At 46.8% G+C, this 15,099-nt stretch overlaps 1 protein-coding gene across 1 annotated transcript; it reads right to left on the reverse strand.

The window, feature by feature from the left end:
* Positions 1-1,024: 1,024 nt before the first annotated feature.
* On the reverse strand, positions 1,025-14,683 carry ZNF641 (zinc finger protein 641). Its single transcript, XM_081821556.1, has 6 exons — positions 14,553-14,683; positions 11,385-11,593; positions 10,756-10,847; positions 9,467-9,596; positions 8,510-8,623; positions 1,025-7,420 (listed from the first exon to the last, which is right to left on the reverse strand). The coding sequence occupies exons 2-6, from the start codon at positions 11,566-11,568 to the stop codon at positions 6,666-6,668; spliced, it is 1,275 nt and encodes a 424-aa protein (XP_081677682.1). The 5' UTR covers positions 11,569-11,593; positions 14,553-14,683; the 3' UTR covers positions 1,025-6,665.
* Positions 14,684-15,099: the final 416 nt, after the last annotated feature.

Genomic DNA, 15,099 nt, shown 5'->3' on the forward strand with positions numbered 1-15,099 from the left:
AATAAAAATAAACGGCAAGAACAGGGGCCTCAGTGAACAATCACAGCTGTGTTACTCCTCCCCCTTTTTGGTTAGGAGAAAGACCAGACTTGTCAAGAGTATTACTCCAGGTGACTGGGGGAAGTAAGAGTGAACACAAGAAAACAGGGAAATATGAAGCATGGAGGTATGTGTCAGAACAGCCTGGCTGGTGCTCAGGGAGCTGTAGAGGTGGATCATCCCCCAAACAGTAGGCCTGAAGCTCCATTAAGGCACCTCCCATGGAGGAAGAGCCAAGCCTTTGGGTTGCACTCAAGGCCCAAGGAAGGGTTCCTTCCCCTCTTTCCCACACCCCAGGAAGCTCCACAGGTGGGAGGCTGTGTCAGTGGGTCAGAGGCTGGCAATTTCCATGCCAGCTTCCCATGTTTTCTCCCACACTGTTTTTTTTCTCTTACCTTATTCTCTTGATACCCTCTGCTATATGCCCATCCTCTTTACCCACAAAGGTGAGTATGTCTGGTGGACCCAGCTCCTGCCTAACCCCATCTGTGCATGCCTCCTCTGGCTCCCCTCACATCGCCAATTATTGTAAATTTGCCTAGGGGGTCAAGCCACAGTCACCACCATCACCTCAGTCTCTAGACTCGGCTTACCACTTTAAGGGGCTCCCAAGAGCAGGGTCAGCACTTGAATGACCCTGAGATGGAGGACCTCCTTAAATTTGCTCCCTAGGCCCTTACCTGCCTTACCCTAGGCCTAGTCCTGCTCAGTACTCTGCTTCCCTCATCTCCAGGTTGGGTTAAGACCAGCTAACTGGGGAGGGACATCTGGAAGCCAGGACACCAAGAGGGAAATGGGGAGGCCTAACTGTGGCATCTTAAGGTTTATGTTTTTGGGAGGGGCAGTGAAGGGGCTCACACATGGCTGTGTAACTCCCCCCAGAGCTATCTGGTGTCCCCCACTCTGTGGCAGCTTTTTGATCACCAGAGAAGAGCTGAGAATGGAGGAAAGAGGAGAGGAGAGGACTGAGAGATGAAATCAGTGATACAGTCAATACGACCTTTATTCAACTGACAGGGACCACAGGAACATATTAGAGACCCTCAGGATACAGACAAAGTTCCCCAGTGGGTAACCCATGGGAAATTCACAGTCCATCAGAGGGAACCAAGTCAGACAACAGCTAGAAATCTGGCAGGCACAGAGCAGTTGGGCTGGATGGCAAGTGGGCATACACCTCCAAAGCTTCCTGAATGAGGTGCCGTGGTGGCAGTATTGTGAGGCATGGCAGGAAAGTGGTGCCAGGGAAGGGCTCAGCTGAGGAACATGCTGAGTACAGGGACTGTGTTAACACTTGACCTCCCAGGCCTGGAACAGCCAGTGCCTGGCACATAGTGAGCTGGCCAAAAATGGCTTTAGAATTGAGACTGATTCTCAGAAACCACAAGAGACAGGAAGGGACTAAGCAAATCAAAGTAGCAAAAAGTAGAAATCCACTTTGGAAGCTACATCAAGGGAAAAAGCCTGCAGGGAATGGAGTGCAGGGCCTGGACTTGGCAGTATAGACAACCCGTTGGCCAGGTTAGGGTGTGTGAGGAAGGTTGAGAGAGACAGGAAGAGATGCAGAGTGGTAAGATAGCAGCTGAGTTGCTAGAGCCAAGCCAAGGATTTGAGGGAAGAAAGTGGGAAGTATGAGTAATTGACCCTGCTTTGTAGGCTTAAAGCTGACAAACTGGACAACAGGCAGAGGGACAGGGGGCTCTTAATGGAACAGAATTGGCTAGAAGCTTGAAGAGAATTAACTATGATGGAAAGAGAAGGATAGGGAGTAGAAGAACAAATACCCTTGGGAAGGTGAGGCATTCCCCAGGTAAAACAAAAAAACAAACCAAACCAAACTAACAGAAAAAGAGAAGTGGGAGTGAAGAGTGGACAAGGAGCTCCATTATTGGGAAAATGGAGGCAGGGACTCCTCCCTGAGGCCTGGAGTTGAAGAAAACTATGGCCAAGTTTCTCCATCTTGGGGAGAGGGGCTGATCACCTCCCCCCAAACTCCAGCCTTTTGATCTTGGGAGAGCCCCACAGGGGTGGTGGGTTTGCAACAGTCAGTTCAGTCTGTCCTCGTGGGTTTGGTTAGGAGAGGAGCTAGAGGGGGTAATGGGACCAGGGCCTGCCAGACAGGTCCCTTCCTGCAGTCTGAACTGGACAGAATCTTCAAAGCAGGAAATGTATTTTTGACATAGGTGCCATGGCTTAATCGATTACAACTCTACCTGATAAACAGAGTCTGGGTTCAAATCTCGCTGTGTCACATATTACTAAATGAGCTTGGTTCTTTCTTGTGTCCTGGGGGCTCTCCAATGCTTCTGTTGCCCTTGCCCATAGGGTAGGCCAAATCATGGTTAGGAATCCCTTGCATGGTACCTCATTGATCTCCAATGCAATTGTGAGGTTGGAAAACTTGGTTCTTTAAGGGTTTGTGAGAGCTGGCCTTACTCTCTATCCTGAGCTAAATGTTCACCTTGAATGCCTCCAGGCCAACTTATTAGGCCAGGAGAAGGACCAGGTAACTAGCAAAGGAAGACTATTTCCTTGGATGTTGGTTTTTCAGTTTTACATTGGATTTCCCCTCTTTGAGGTGCCTGCTCCTTTTTGTCCTTTCAGATTTCTGGACCCATGAATCCTCAGTGTCCATTGTAGAAGCTCTAGCCCCAATCAGTCACAACAGTTTGGTAGTGGCCCCACCACAGTTTCTAAAATTGTTGACTAACCCAGTCCTGTCACTGATTTAAGGGTGGGGACTCAAAGAAACCAGAACTGAGGACAAACTAGCCTTGAGGGGTTGCAGAAAATAAATTTGACAAGATTCCCCTTTCTCCCTGTTTGAAGAGGGTGAGGTACCACTGATTGAAGTGGAATTTGAATCTCTTGGCCAGTAATTCTCAAACTTTAGCATACATCAGATATTCTGGAAGGCAAGTGAAGACTGATTGCTGGACTCCACTCTCAGAGTTTCTGATTCAGTTTGTCTGGGGTGGAGCCTGAGAATATGCATTCCTAAAACAAGTTTCCAGGTAATGTTGATGTTGCTGGTTCAGAGACCACATTTTGAGACCCAAGACCTAATAGAGCACTCCCAGGAATAGAAGGAAATTTTGCCAGCTCAGGATTTCTAAGGGGTCTAAGGGAATAGACTTCACCTTCTGTTACTGTCCAGCCCCACTCATCCCCATCCAGTGCACTCATCTGAACAGAGATGGAAAGAACATGTCTCCTGGCATCTCTGGTTCTGAGTCAGGACTCACCTTGCCCTTGATGGAAATAAGGAAACAGTAGTTTGAGTGCAGGAGTGCAGGAAAGGAGAGGATTTTGTCACAAATTATCACACCTTTAGCTCCCTGAAGGCACAACATCACTTTGACAAGGGAAAACTTTTGCCTTCCACTTCTACATCAGTGTTAAGGCTTAAAATGCAAATAACTCTGGTGACTAACATAATAAAAAAAAAATGTAAATAACTCTGGGAAAAGCTAACACTTTGAAGGGATTCTTTGCAGACATACTTTGATGGGGGGACAAAGGGGAGGTATTTGGGCCCTGAACAGGGTAGAGGCACCGCAGAAGGAAAAGGTGACAGGTTCCTGAAGATGGACGTCCCCATTTTACACTTGCCCAGAGAGAACACAGAGACAGGTTTTTTTTTTATTTAAAGGGGGTAGGGTGGACATGTGGCAAAGCCAGTTAGGAGAAAGATGGGAGATTCCCTGTGGGAAAAATCATTCAAATCTATTCACCCATCTGATGGCTGCTGCTTATTTTATTTTTTCGTCCAAGGGAAGTGGTATTGGACCGAGGTAGAGAAGACAGTGGTATACCAGAAATGACCTAAAGGGATGTCCTTTCTGCAGAAAGCTCTTAGACTCCATCATGCCTTTCATTTGGGTGCTATGACTGCACCCACACTTTGGGGGCTTTACTTGCTATCCTTACAATTACTAAAACAGATCAACTGCTGGAGGTTAACATTTGGTTATTAAGATGCGTGATCTGATAGTACAGAGAGTCACCTCCCACAAGTCTTTAAAATAAGGTTTGTGAGGAGCTCCATTTGTCAGCTTGTCATCTTTAAAAAAAAAAAAAACATAGAGTAGAATATCAGCAATACTCTTCTAGTCATTAAAGACTAGACTCTGTCTTTATACCCTACGGCCTCTGGTATCTTAGTTCTTAAAATATTTAGTGATCCTTGCCTTGTAACTTTTGACACAAATATATAAATGATCATATTGGGTCAGGGTAACTCCCAATGACCCGAGTTTAGTTATTCCATGGATGGGCTCTGAACCTGCTAAATGTGTATATAAAACAGAGTGAACTGCTAATGTCTGTTTTTCTCAAAAGGGTGTTTCTGGTTTTTATCAGAGTCTCATAAGGGTCTGTGATCTAAAACAGGTTCTGAACCATTGCTTACATAGAGCTGATCTGCATTAATGAATGAGGCATAGTGAGAGGGTAAAAGAAATGGCACAGTCCGGTTTTACCACTGGAATCCAATACTCTCTTATACCCTGGGGTATCTCTAATCCTAAAATGCTCCTGGCTCTGAGGACCTTACAAAGGGCTGGCCATTTTGCTCTATTTGTAGGAACGTAAGCAAGAGAAGTGCATTCCAGGCAAAGAAGGAAGGCTGCTCTGAGTGGCAGAACGGAGTTGGGGGCTGGGTTGCTCAAGTCATATCCACTCTAAGAAGCCCAGTCAACGAAATGACCCTATTTTCAGCTCCATTTGGGTCCAGAATTCTAAGGAGCTGTGATTCACCCAGTTTTTCCTAAGCAAATGGGACAATCACTAAACTAGATTGTTGCAGCTTACTTCCTCTTGCCTCTCTGGTTAATTCCACCAATTGTGGTTGAGAAATAAGTGTGTTAAGGAAAAACCAGAATCTAAGCATTAAAGAGAAATTATTCCACTTTCATCTGCTTTGCTCCTCTCTCTTCCTAACCCCAAACTGCTCTTACATACAAGATAATTTTTAAATTATAAGATTGGTATTAACACGTTATCAATAAAGCAAAACAATGACCAACTCATCAACCAACAGATGCTAGAATACTTATGCAAGTCCTGGAGTTAAGAGTCTTAAGTGTGGCTACCTTCCCAGAATTGGGAAGTAAACCCAATGCACACCCCCCCGCCCCCCATCAGCTGAAAAGCTAAACCATAGCCATTTCCCCTAAGGTTCTGTTTCTGGGAGAATGAGATCCTCAAGAAAAACTGTCTCCTTGATGAGGCAATCAAGGTCAAATAAGAGAGATGACAACAACCTGCAAGCACTGTGATTCCTGTCCTAATTTCCCAGCACTAAAACAAGACAAAGAAACCCACTCAGCATAAAGCTTCTATATGCACCTTACTTGAAATCAACAAGAAACAGCTCACCTCACTGAGGATGTGTCTCTCTCTTCTCCCAGGCAAAAAGAATCTGTGGCCCAGAGATTTAGACATAGACATATATATCCACAGTTGTCTTGATCTCAGTAATACCAGGGAAGGCTTTACACCTCAACTCTCACAGCTTAACCCATCACTTAACCCCTTCCATGAGGGCTCCCTTAATCGCTCAGCTTACTTCCTATCTTGAAACAAACAAAAAATCCCATACAATCCCTACTACCCTCATCCCCAGAAAACAGCCCCTAGAAAATCTAGTTTGTACAGTTTGCACTTTGCATGCTCTCTTCAAAGACCCTGCACACAGATACACATAGACACAAAAAGACACAGTCAAGAGGAGAGGGGTCTGTTCAAGGGGATAAATATTTTTTTCTTCTATGTGGGCCTGGGTTCCTTGGGGGGGTATAAGTCCATCTCTTAGCATTGTAGCATGATCTCTCATCTGAATATGTGTATGAGGAGGATGAAGGGAGTTGGAATAAGAGGGTGAAAATGTTCTTGTTTCTATTTTTCAGCAGGTGGGGGTAAGAAGTGTGGATGTATATTTGGATGATCAGGGAAAGGGTGATGGACCCACACAGGAATGAGGTCTGCCCCTCAGCTTTCATTTGAATAAAAAAAGGGGACTCTGGTGCCTGATCACTATCTCTTTCCTGTTTCCTCATTACTCTCTAACCCAGTGTTCACCAGTGTGTTTCATGGAGTCACCAGTTCTGTGGGATGTGAAATAGAAAGGACAGAGGTCAAATCCATTTAGGAAACACTGCATTAAAAGAGGCTTAACAATTCTCTGTACGAATAAGTTCTCAGAGCCTTCAACATGCTAATATGGTCTTTCTCTCTATATACAGAGAGGATATAATAGTTACAGTATACAAAGGTGTTACTCAAATATTTAACTGGTATGGCATAGGCTCCAACCACTTAGAATGGACCTCAGCCATAAACTGCTGATTCTCAAGTGGTACCCTTGAGAATGGGCTAGGGCTGAATATCAGCCCATGCAGTGAGCATTGTTTCCTAAAAGTTTTGCCCAAAGAACTCCATTTTATGTGGTATCTCACAGAACTGGTGAGAAATGTCTGGCCAGTGTTAGAACCTCATCTTTCGAGGGATGGAGCCAGGGCTTATGATTCTGGCCACTGGGGTGCAGGAGAGGGGCAGTTCTGGCAGAGACTCCTGGTAGCACCAGCTGCTGATAGATGTGACCACAGCTGCAGCAGAAACAGATTTCAAAAGACAGATGTCCCTCTGTCCCAGCTGCTCCGGGGACTTTGTCCCTGGTGGGTCAGCAGGTGTCTGTCCAGGTGATGTTTACGGCCAAAGCTCTTTTCACAGCGAGGGCACTGGAAGGGCTTCTCCCCAGTATGGGTCAGCCAGTGTCTCACCAGGTGGTGCCGTCGGCCAAAACTCTTCCCACACTCAGTGCACACATGGCACTTTGGCACTGGTGGGGCACGCTGCCGTTTCCTAGCCCCTGGGCTCTCTCCAACCTCTTGGCCCTTGCAGGATTTGCCTTCCGCATGCACTCTCTGGTGGCTGGCCAGATGGGAGTTGCATCGGAAATTCTTGCCACACTCTGAGCACCTGCTGGGCTTGTCATGTAGGTGGGTTTTCTGGTGCCGGATCAGGTGGTGTCTTCGCCCGAAGCTCTTTTCACACTTGAGGCAGCTGTAGGGCCGCTCCCCAGTGTGTGTTTGCTGGTGCCTGGCAAGGTGGGAGCCCCACACAAACTGTTTCCCACATTGGGGGCATGTGTGTGGTCTTAATAGGGAATCCATCTCTGTGCTACATAGAAGGTTTGAGAAGCTATCTTCCTGAAGAAAAGGTGGGCCCAGGAGCATTCCTCTGGAGCCCCTGGGCATGGAATCCCAGCTCTCATCCTGTTCTGGGTTCCAGAGAACAGTATCTTCAGACACACTAGATAACATTCGGGGAGGTTCTGCTTCTAGTTCAGGGGTATCACCCTCGTGCTCACTTCCATCTCCTGTGGAGAAGGGAAAATACCAACCCCAAGAGGGGAGTCACAAGAGAGTACTCCGGGACCCAAGTCACACGTGAAGTTGTCTGATTCCTGTTAGGGCCTAAACCTCACCCCATAAAGGCTGGGAGAACAGACTCTAATGTTGTACAAGACAGGGCAAGAGGTGTAGAAGTTAAAAACCTAAGCTTAGGAGGCAGATTACCCAATTTTGAATCTCAGCTTTCCCACTTAACTTTTGTAAGCCTTCATTTCCTCTTCTGTAAAATGGGAATAATTATAAGATAGATATTATAAGATAGGTAGTATAATACCTGCACATAGTGAGCACTTAGTAAATGGTTTATGCTATTGTTGTTATTTATTTATTTATTTATTACAATTACTTCCATTTTCCTGACTAAGCATAGATGGAGAGAGTTAAGAAATGTGTTGGAGTACCTGGGTGGCTCAGTCAGTTAAGCGACTGCCTCCGGCTCAGGTCATGATCTCAGGGTCCTGGGATAGAGCACTGCATCGGGCTCCCTGCTCAGCGGGAGGCCTGCTTCTCCCTCTCCCACTCCCCCTGCTTGTGTTCCCTCTCTCAATGTCTCTCTCTCTGTTAAATAAATAAATAAAATCTTTTAAAAAAAAAAAGAAAAGAAAAGAAATGTGCTGCAATCCTTACTGGCTAAGCGACCACCTGTCAGCAATACTAGAGACACTCCGGAAAGCATCTCCACAATGGGTGGGAGGTTGAACAATAACATCAACAGTAACAACAACAACTAACATTTACTGAGTGCTTATTATGTGCCTGGTACTGTTCTACTCTGTTAACATATTGAAATATCACAATAATTTACCGATGAGGAACCCAAACAGGGGTTACTTTTCCAAGGTTCCCAGGTGTGGGCCTGGATTCAAATCCACAAAGTTTGGTTCTAGAGTCTGCCTTCTAAACCTTTCTGCTACACTGTCTTGCCTTTGAAGAAAAAGATCTGTAAACTTTTGACTCTGTAACTCACTGAGCAGAGAAGGGATTAGATGGACACGTAACAATGACATTCCAAGAGGGTTGAAAGCAGTGGCTGAAAGTCTATTCTAGGTGCTTACCTGTATATGTGACCCTCAGGATGTCCCTCTCCTCCAAGTCCTGAGGGTCAGGAACCCATTGTTCTTCCCCTCCTTCTAGTTGAGAAAGCATGTCCAGTTTGGGAATTGGAAATCCTGCCCATGGGAAAGGAAAACAGAGATGTCAGTGAGTTCAACTGTAATTCTATTTCCAAAAAAAAGCTGTTTCGTAGATTACTCCTTGGAACTGAAGATAAAAGAAGGCCAGATACAGGCCTTTCTCCCGTCCCCATTTCTGTTAAGTCCCTCTTCTTTCTCTTAGAAAATCATATTCTCTTACCTAGCATGTCTGTTTCCTTCCACTCAAATTTCAAATACTTCCAGACCAACTGTCCTTAACTTCACTTAATTAGCCCTACCACAGCTGTCCTACCCCCACTCCCATCTTACCTAGATGGCTTGCTGAGTTTCCAAGGACTCAGTTCTATCACTTAAATGTCCTTCTCTCTGCTTTGTAAGAACCTCCCAATTCCCAACCAAGAAGAACCTAAAGTTCTCTTCTCCATAATTCAGCATTATTTTGCTCTTGTTTTTAAGAAATGGCACCTCATTGGGGCACCTGGGTAGCTCAGTTGGTTGAGCGACTGCCTTAGGCTCAGGTCATGATCCTGGAGGCCCGGGATCGAGTCCCACATCGGGCTCCCTGCTCAGCAGGGAGTCCGCTTCTCCCCCTGACCCTTCCCCCCTCTCATGCTCTATCTCATTCTCTCTCTCAAATAAATAAATAAAATCTTAAAAAAAAAAAAAAAAGAAAGAAATGACACCTCATTTCCATTCTCTCTGGATTAGTCCTAATGCTCTTTCTCTGGTGAAAGCTTAGACAGATTTCCAGCCAAGGAAAGAACCCTAGATAGACACTATCCAATAACTCTGGAGCAGATGGCTCCATCCTCCCAGAATAATAATCTTTTAAAAGTGGCTAGGGAAGATCATGCTTACTTAGAGAGACCACTATCCCACAGTTTTCCTGCATGACATATTCTCCATAAAAGTCTGTCTGAGAAGGGTCCAGGCTCCGCCACTCCTCCTGAGAGAAGCACAATGACACATCCTTGATGGTTACCAGGCCCTGAAACAAAATGTAGCATCATCTGTCAGTAATTGTTCCTTAAGGAAAATGTGATCCCAGTGTAAAAGGCTGAAGTAGTAGAGGAGAGGGCATGACAGCATCTAGAGAAAGAACTTCCCAGAGGTCCCTGGGTAAAGCATATAGTTTTGATGAAAGATAAATGAGCAGATGGGCAAAAGTATGGTCAGTGAGTGAGTGAGTGAGGATAATGTCTCTCGAGGAGTTTCCCACTGGGACCATGGGAAGTTGGAGGCACCATGAACTCACTGCTCCCTCTGTTTAACTACAGGTGTCTGCCCAGTCTTTTTCACTTGCCTTATTCTTTTCATTGCAGAAATTGGGTACTAGCCCCTTCTTCCACCACTTGACCTTTCCTTTTCTATCAGCACAAAATCATTTAGATAAAACATTCTTTCTTGCCCTGCGCCCATCATGCCATATCCTTATCTTTTGAGACAGCATAGTATAGTGGTTAGGAGCCCAGATTCTTGAGCCAAATGACTCCTAGCTCTGCCACTTATTAGCAGTTTGTCCTTACACAAGTGCCTTAATCTCTTCCTACTCTATTTTCTCATCTGTAAAATGGGCCTAATTGGGTTTCTCTCAGGGTTAAATGGGTTAATATATATAAAGCATTCAGAGAACTGCAAGCATGGTAAGCACTCTGGGAGTGTAGCTACTACTACTATTATTATCTTTCCCTGGGTCTCCCAGTGCCTTGTGAATCTAAACCTATTTTCTCTCTCTGGCTCTGCCCCTCTTTACTTCTATCTTCTCTTCTTTTCTATAAATTCTCCATTATCAACCCAGTCCTGCCTACTTTATGTTCTTTCAAGCTTCCTTCAGGTCCTCTTTTCCTAATCTTTCCAGATTTTTTTCTTAAAGGACATTAATAAAGTGTTCTTAAAAAAATCTCTCTAGGGATGGCATAGCGATCCATTAGAAACAACTTAACCTCTACGAATTCCCCTCTTCTTGTCATGCCTCCACTCATTTTTTCAAGGGTATTATAAGCCCCGTGGAAAGGTAATCTGTTCAGTTATAAGGTGAAGATACCATTAGTGATCATGTGAGATAACAAATCGATAGGCTGATGCTGAGGCTAGAAAGGCAACAGTGATGAGACCCTGGGAGAGGCCAAGGGAAGCAGATAGCCCACCTGTGATCCTGCCGCAAGAAGTGCAGCTGCCATCTCCCAATCTCCGGTGCTCCCCTCCTGGGGAATGGCAGGAACCCAGGGAGCTGACTGAGCTGGAGAGGAGAAAGAGGAACCACTAGAAATGGACCATCCACCTTCCCCAGTGAGAGCCTGGGTCCCATGTTAGAGGAGCTTAAGGGTCATATTTTCCTATATCTTTGCCCATTGGTAAAACTCAAATGCATACACATAGTGGAAGAGACATTCACTCAAAATGTTCTACAAGGCTATTAGGTGGTTTTTAGTAGAGCTTATATGTCAGCCATCTCCACTAGGCTAGCTGTGCTTTGAATTTATATTATTTGAATATAATTTTCACCTAGTAAAGTGCATCTTACTGGGTGTGTTCTCAACAGTAATCGGAGTTGTTGTCACTTCCTTTGTCTCCCACATTCAATACCACTAACCATGCACTTGCAGCATGTGGAGGGAGTGATCATGCAAGAAATGGGAGAAGCCCAGTTTTATGGTTTACAGAATCCAGGAGCTCCTTATATGCCTGTGACCAGGGCCCAGGAAGCCAGGAAAAATGGACTAGTCCTGGTACTGGTTACTGTACTCAAACACGCATACACCCTGTAGGCTCTCACCCTTCTCCTGAAGGGACTGTGGCTCCTCTTCAAGGTCACAGCATAGGTGTTCCAGTGGCCCTGGTGCTGTTCTCCATGGCCCCTCTTCTTGGCTTCCCCTTTCCACCTGAGGCTCTGCTCCATCCAGCTGGACATTCATTGACTCCCATCCTGTCCCCAGGACTGCAGTCTGTTCTGAAAGCATTTTTGCTGCAAACCCAAATTGTGACCTGGAACAAATTCATTATAAGATATGCCCATTAAAAATGGAAAGGGGTGATATTCCTAAGGGAGTTATGGAGAACAGCCTCAGGGATAAAAAGATGAAACTGGGTAAGAGGAGCTTGATAGCAGATGAACTTTAAAAGCTTGGTGTGTTCCAATCAACTGAGCCTGGGCCAAGCTTCTTGGAGGAACTCAGAAGTGAGCAGGTGCTAAACAGCAAAGCCACTAACAGTTATTTTGGGGACCTCATTGCAGAAACAGAATCTCCCTGACAGCTGGAAGAACTTCATTAAAACAAACAAGCAAACAAACAAAAACAATCCTGGAAATTCAAAAGCTATTCATTTAATTTCAACAAATACAATGAAGTAAGCAATCTGGACACATGTAGGATGGGATGTGCACTGATTTACACTCAACAAAAATGGATGTAATCACATATAAGATTTTCTGCCACAAATCCCATTCTCATCAATTAGTTCAGAATGATTACTACAGGTAGAAGACCCAGCCAAAGGTGTGTGTGTGTGTGTGTGTGTGTGTGTGTGTAAGGAGCACACGCCTCCTTTATAAGACTGAACCAAATGACACCTCACTTAAGCCTCAACAAAGAGACATAACCTGTCACTCTGATGCAGAAAATGAGAATCTGATGCAGAAAATGAGAACTGGTAGTAAATGTGGTGGAAAGACCAATAACTCAGAAATTGGAGAAATTTCTCATAGGAGAAATTGGTCAGTGAGGAATTGATTCTAATTGAAAAAAAGAACACAAAAAAGGGTTTGAACCAGAGTGGATAAAGGGGAAATAGTTGATGCTAACATGATGCTAACCCTCAGTGGGTGAATTAACAATCCTGTGAGTTGAGACATAGGAAATAACCTGAGACATAAGAAAGAACCAGTCAGATCTCATTAGCAAAATATATTCAGTTTTAAAGAAGGGTATGAAGAAGCCAGAATATGTTTCATCAGAAGAAACAAAAGTGGAGAAAGGGATGGGAAATATGGCCATTGGGAAAAGTTAAAAACAATAGACATAGTTTTCTCCTGTCTAGGGAAAAAAGCTGATGAATGATGCTACCAAGAAAGAGAAATGGTTTCTGTCTCTATAGATCTATTCTTTTGATTGCAAGAGAAGAGATTCAGGTTAGATAAAGATATTCTTTCTTTTTTTTTTTTTAACAGATTTTATTTATTTATTTTAGAGAGAGAGAGAGAAAGAGAGAGAGAGTGCGCATAAGAGGGGGAAGGACAGAGGGAGAAGCTGAGCAGGGGCTCGATCCCAGGACCCTGGGATCACGACTTGAGTCCAAGGCAGACACTTAACCAACTGAGCCACCCAGGCAAAAATTCTTAACAATAATCCTGTAGTGCACAAGACCAGGTTGTGGGCTTTTCTTTTCTCTGGACATTTTAGGAGTCAGAACAGGTCTCATGTGTTGTGACAAGGGCTTCCCTGACTTCTGGCAGAGAAACAGTCTATGAGACTGCAGAGTCCTTTCTGCTTGGCAACATTTTGTGTGTGTGTGTGTGTGATTATTATTCAGTACTCCAGCAGTCAGGGCCAGTGAAAGGCTTCCAAAAACAGGTCAGAACCTTGGTTAACTATCCTGGCTCACTCATATCCATTCAGTAACATTTGCAGGAACCCAGAAGCCCAGGACAGGTAATGACAGATGTCAAGTTGTTTATTTTCTTGCCTAACTGTCTTTGACAAAAGAGGTAGGTGGCAACCCTAAGACCAATGCACAGGAAGGCAACAAATTACCCTTTCATCTCAGAAGTCCAAAGAAGTCTCAGGGCCTCATGGGAACATCCTGGACTGATTCCCAGCTTAGGAGGTTTCCTTTTCAGAGACTTCTCATGAGAAAGGAAAATTCCCAATAAAGCAATAAAGGGAAACTTCCATTTTAACTCTCTCTTCTGAATTCCAGCCCCTGTATTTGCCTTATTTTTAACATATAAGGCACCAATTCCCTCTCTTCACTAGAGGTCTTCTTTGTTTCTCAAGCTCCCTTTGAATATCCTCCCTCAGGGTTTACCTACAGGTAATACCTGGACACCTGTCTCAAACTCATTTCTCCATCTCTCCAGCACAGTCCCTTGATGGGAAGCCTCTTTCTGCAGAGCCTCCTGGGCTAGCGGTGAGCCTCTCCAGACCACTGACAGAAAACCTGTGGAAGCGCTGGTAAAAATCTCAGCAACAAGGGGGTGGGTACTTATCCTCACACTGCATTTCCTCCGATGTTCACTCTCTCAGAGCCAGCACCTGGGCAGTTAAGGGTGTCAGCCCTAACCAGGTTTCTCCTGGCTCCAGGATGTTCCCAGGCCTACTGGAGTCTGGGTTCTAGGGCTCCCACTTCCCACTTTTCCTCACATACCCGAGGGTCAGGGCACCTGCTGAAGGAAGTTTTTGCAGCGGGCGCTGTTGGACAGGGAAAGGAGGGTGTAGGGAGAGGAGCAGCCCAAGGGCACAGGGACGAGTCGCGCTCTGTCAGAGAACCCTGCCCTCTGCCCCGGGTGGGGCAGGAGCGGGACGGGCGCCTGCTCCGGAGTTAAGGTTGCTTCTCCCCTCCTTCTTGTCACAGTGCCCCTGGAGAGGGTCAGATTTCAGAGAATCCGAGAGAGGCAGAGCTGGGGCAGGGGAAGTGAGCTCAGAAAACAGGTTTCCCGTGAACGGAGGCAAGAGCAAGTCAAGAGAAAGGAGCCACGGGGTAACCTGTGCGCGAGTGACAGCGGCGGGAACCCGCGGGGCCTGACAGCGACGCCGCAGACCGGGAAGCCAGGGCGAGGGGCGGGCACAGAATGTCAGTGGGGCCGACCCCCCGGTTAAGGCAGCGACCCGGAGGCCGCGTCGATCCTCCTCCCCGCCCAATGGGTGACTGGGCCCCCACCCGCCGCCCCGGGAAGCCTGGCGTCCTTCCCTCCAGCCGCGACTCCCTGCGGCCCGGCCCCACTCACCCCGGTCGGCTTGGCCTGCGGCCCGAGCCTCCCTCCTGGGCGCCGCCTGCCCCTCCCCTCCGCCCTCCGCTTCGTCGGAGCCGGCGGCCGCGGAGCCAGCGACGGGCGGAGACGGCGGCCGGGCGGGCGCGGGCGCGGGCGGGGCGGACACAGGAAATCCCCGCCCGCTTCCGGGGCTCGGCGGCAGCGGCGGCGGCGACGTGGGGGAGGGGGTATGGGGGTGAGGGGGTGGGCGGGCTGCGGCCCCCACGTCCCCCGCGCCCGGGCCCGCGGAGCCCCGGATCTCGGCGCACGCCCGCCTGAGGACGCCGCGGGCCCAGGCATCGGGGTCCCGCCTAGGGTGGCCGCCCGCCCGCGCCCGCTCCCTGACTGACCATTTTCGGTCCCGGCCCCTCGGCCTCCCATGGGGTTCTTTGCACACGGGATCATTAATTACCCCGACATTTAATAACCGCGCGTTATATGCCAGACAATCGCTGTGAGAGCGAATTCCCCGGCAACAGTCCGGAATTCCTCGAAAAGCTTGACTGACTTCTAGGTTTCAAGA

This window comes from Leptonychotes weddellii, chromosome 5, assembly GCF_054177405.1.
Source record: "Leptonychotes weddellii isolate Sample4059 chromosome 5, ASM5417740v2, whole genome shotgun sequence".
Taxonomy (NCBI): domain Eukaryota; kingdom Metazoa; phylum Chordata; class Mammalia; order Carnivora; family Phocidae; genus Leptonychotes; species Leptonychotes weddellii.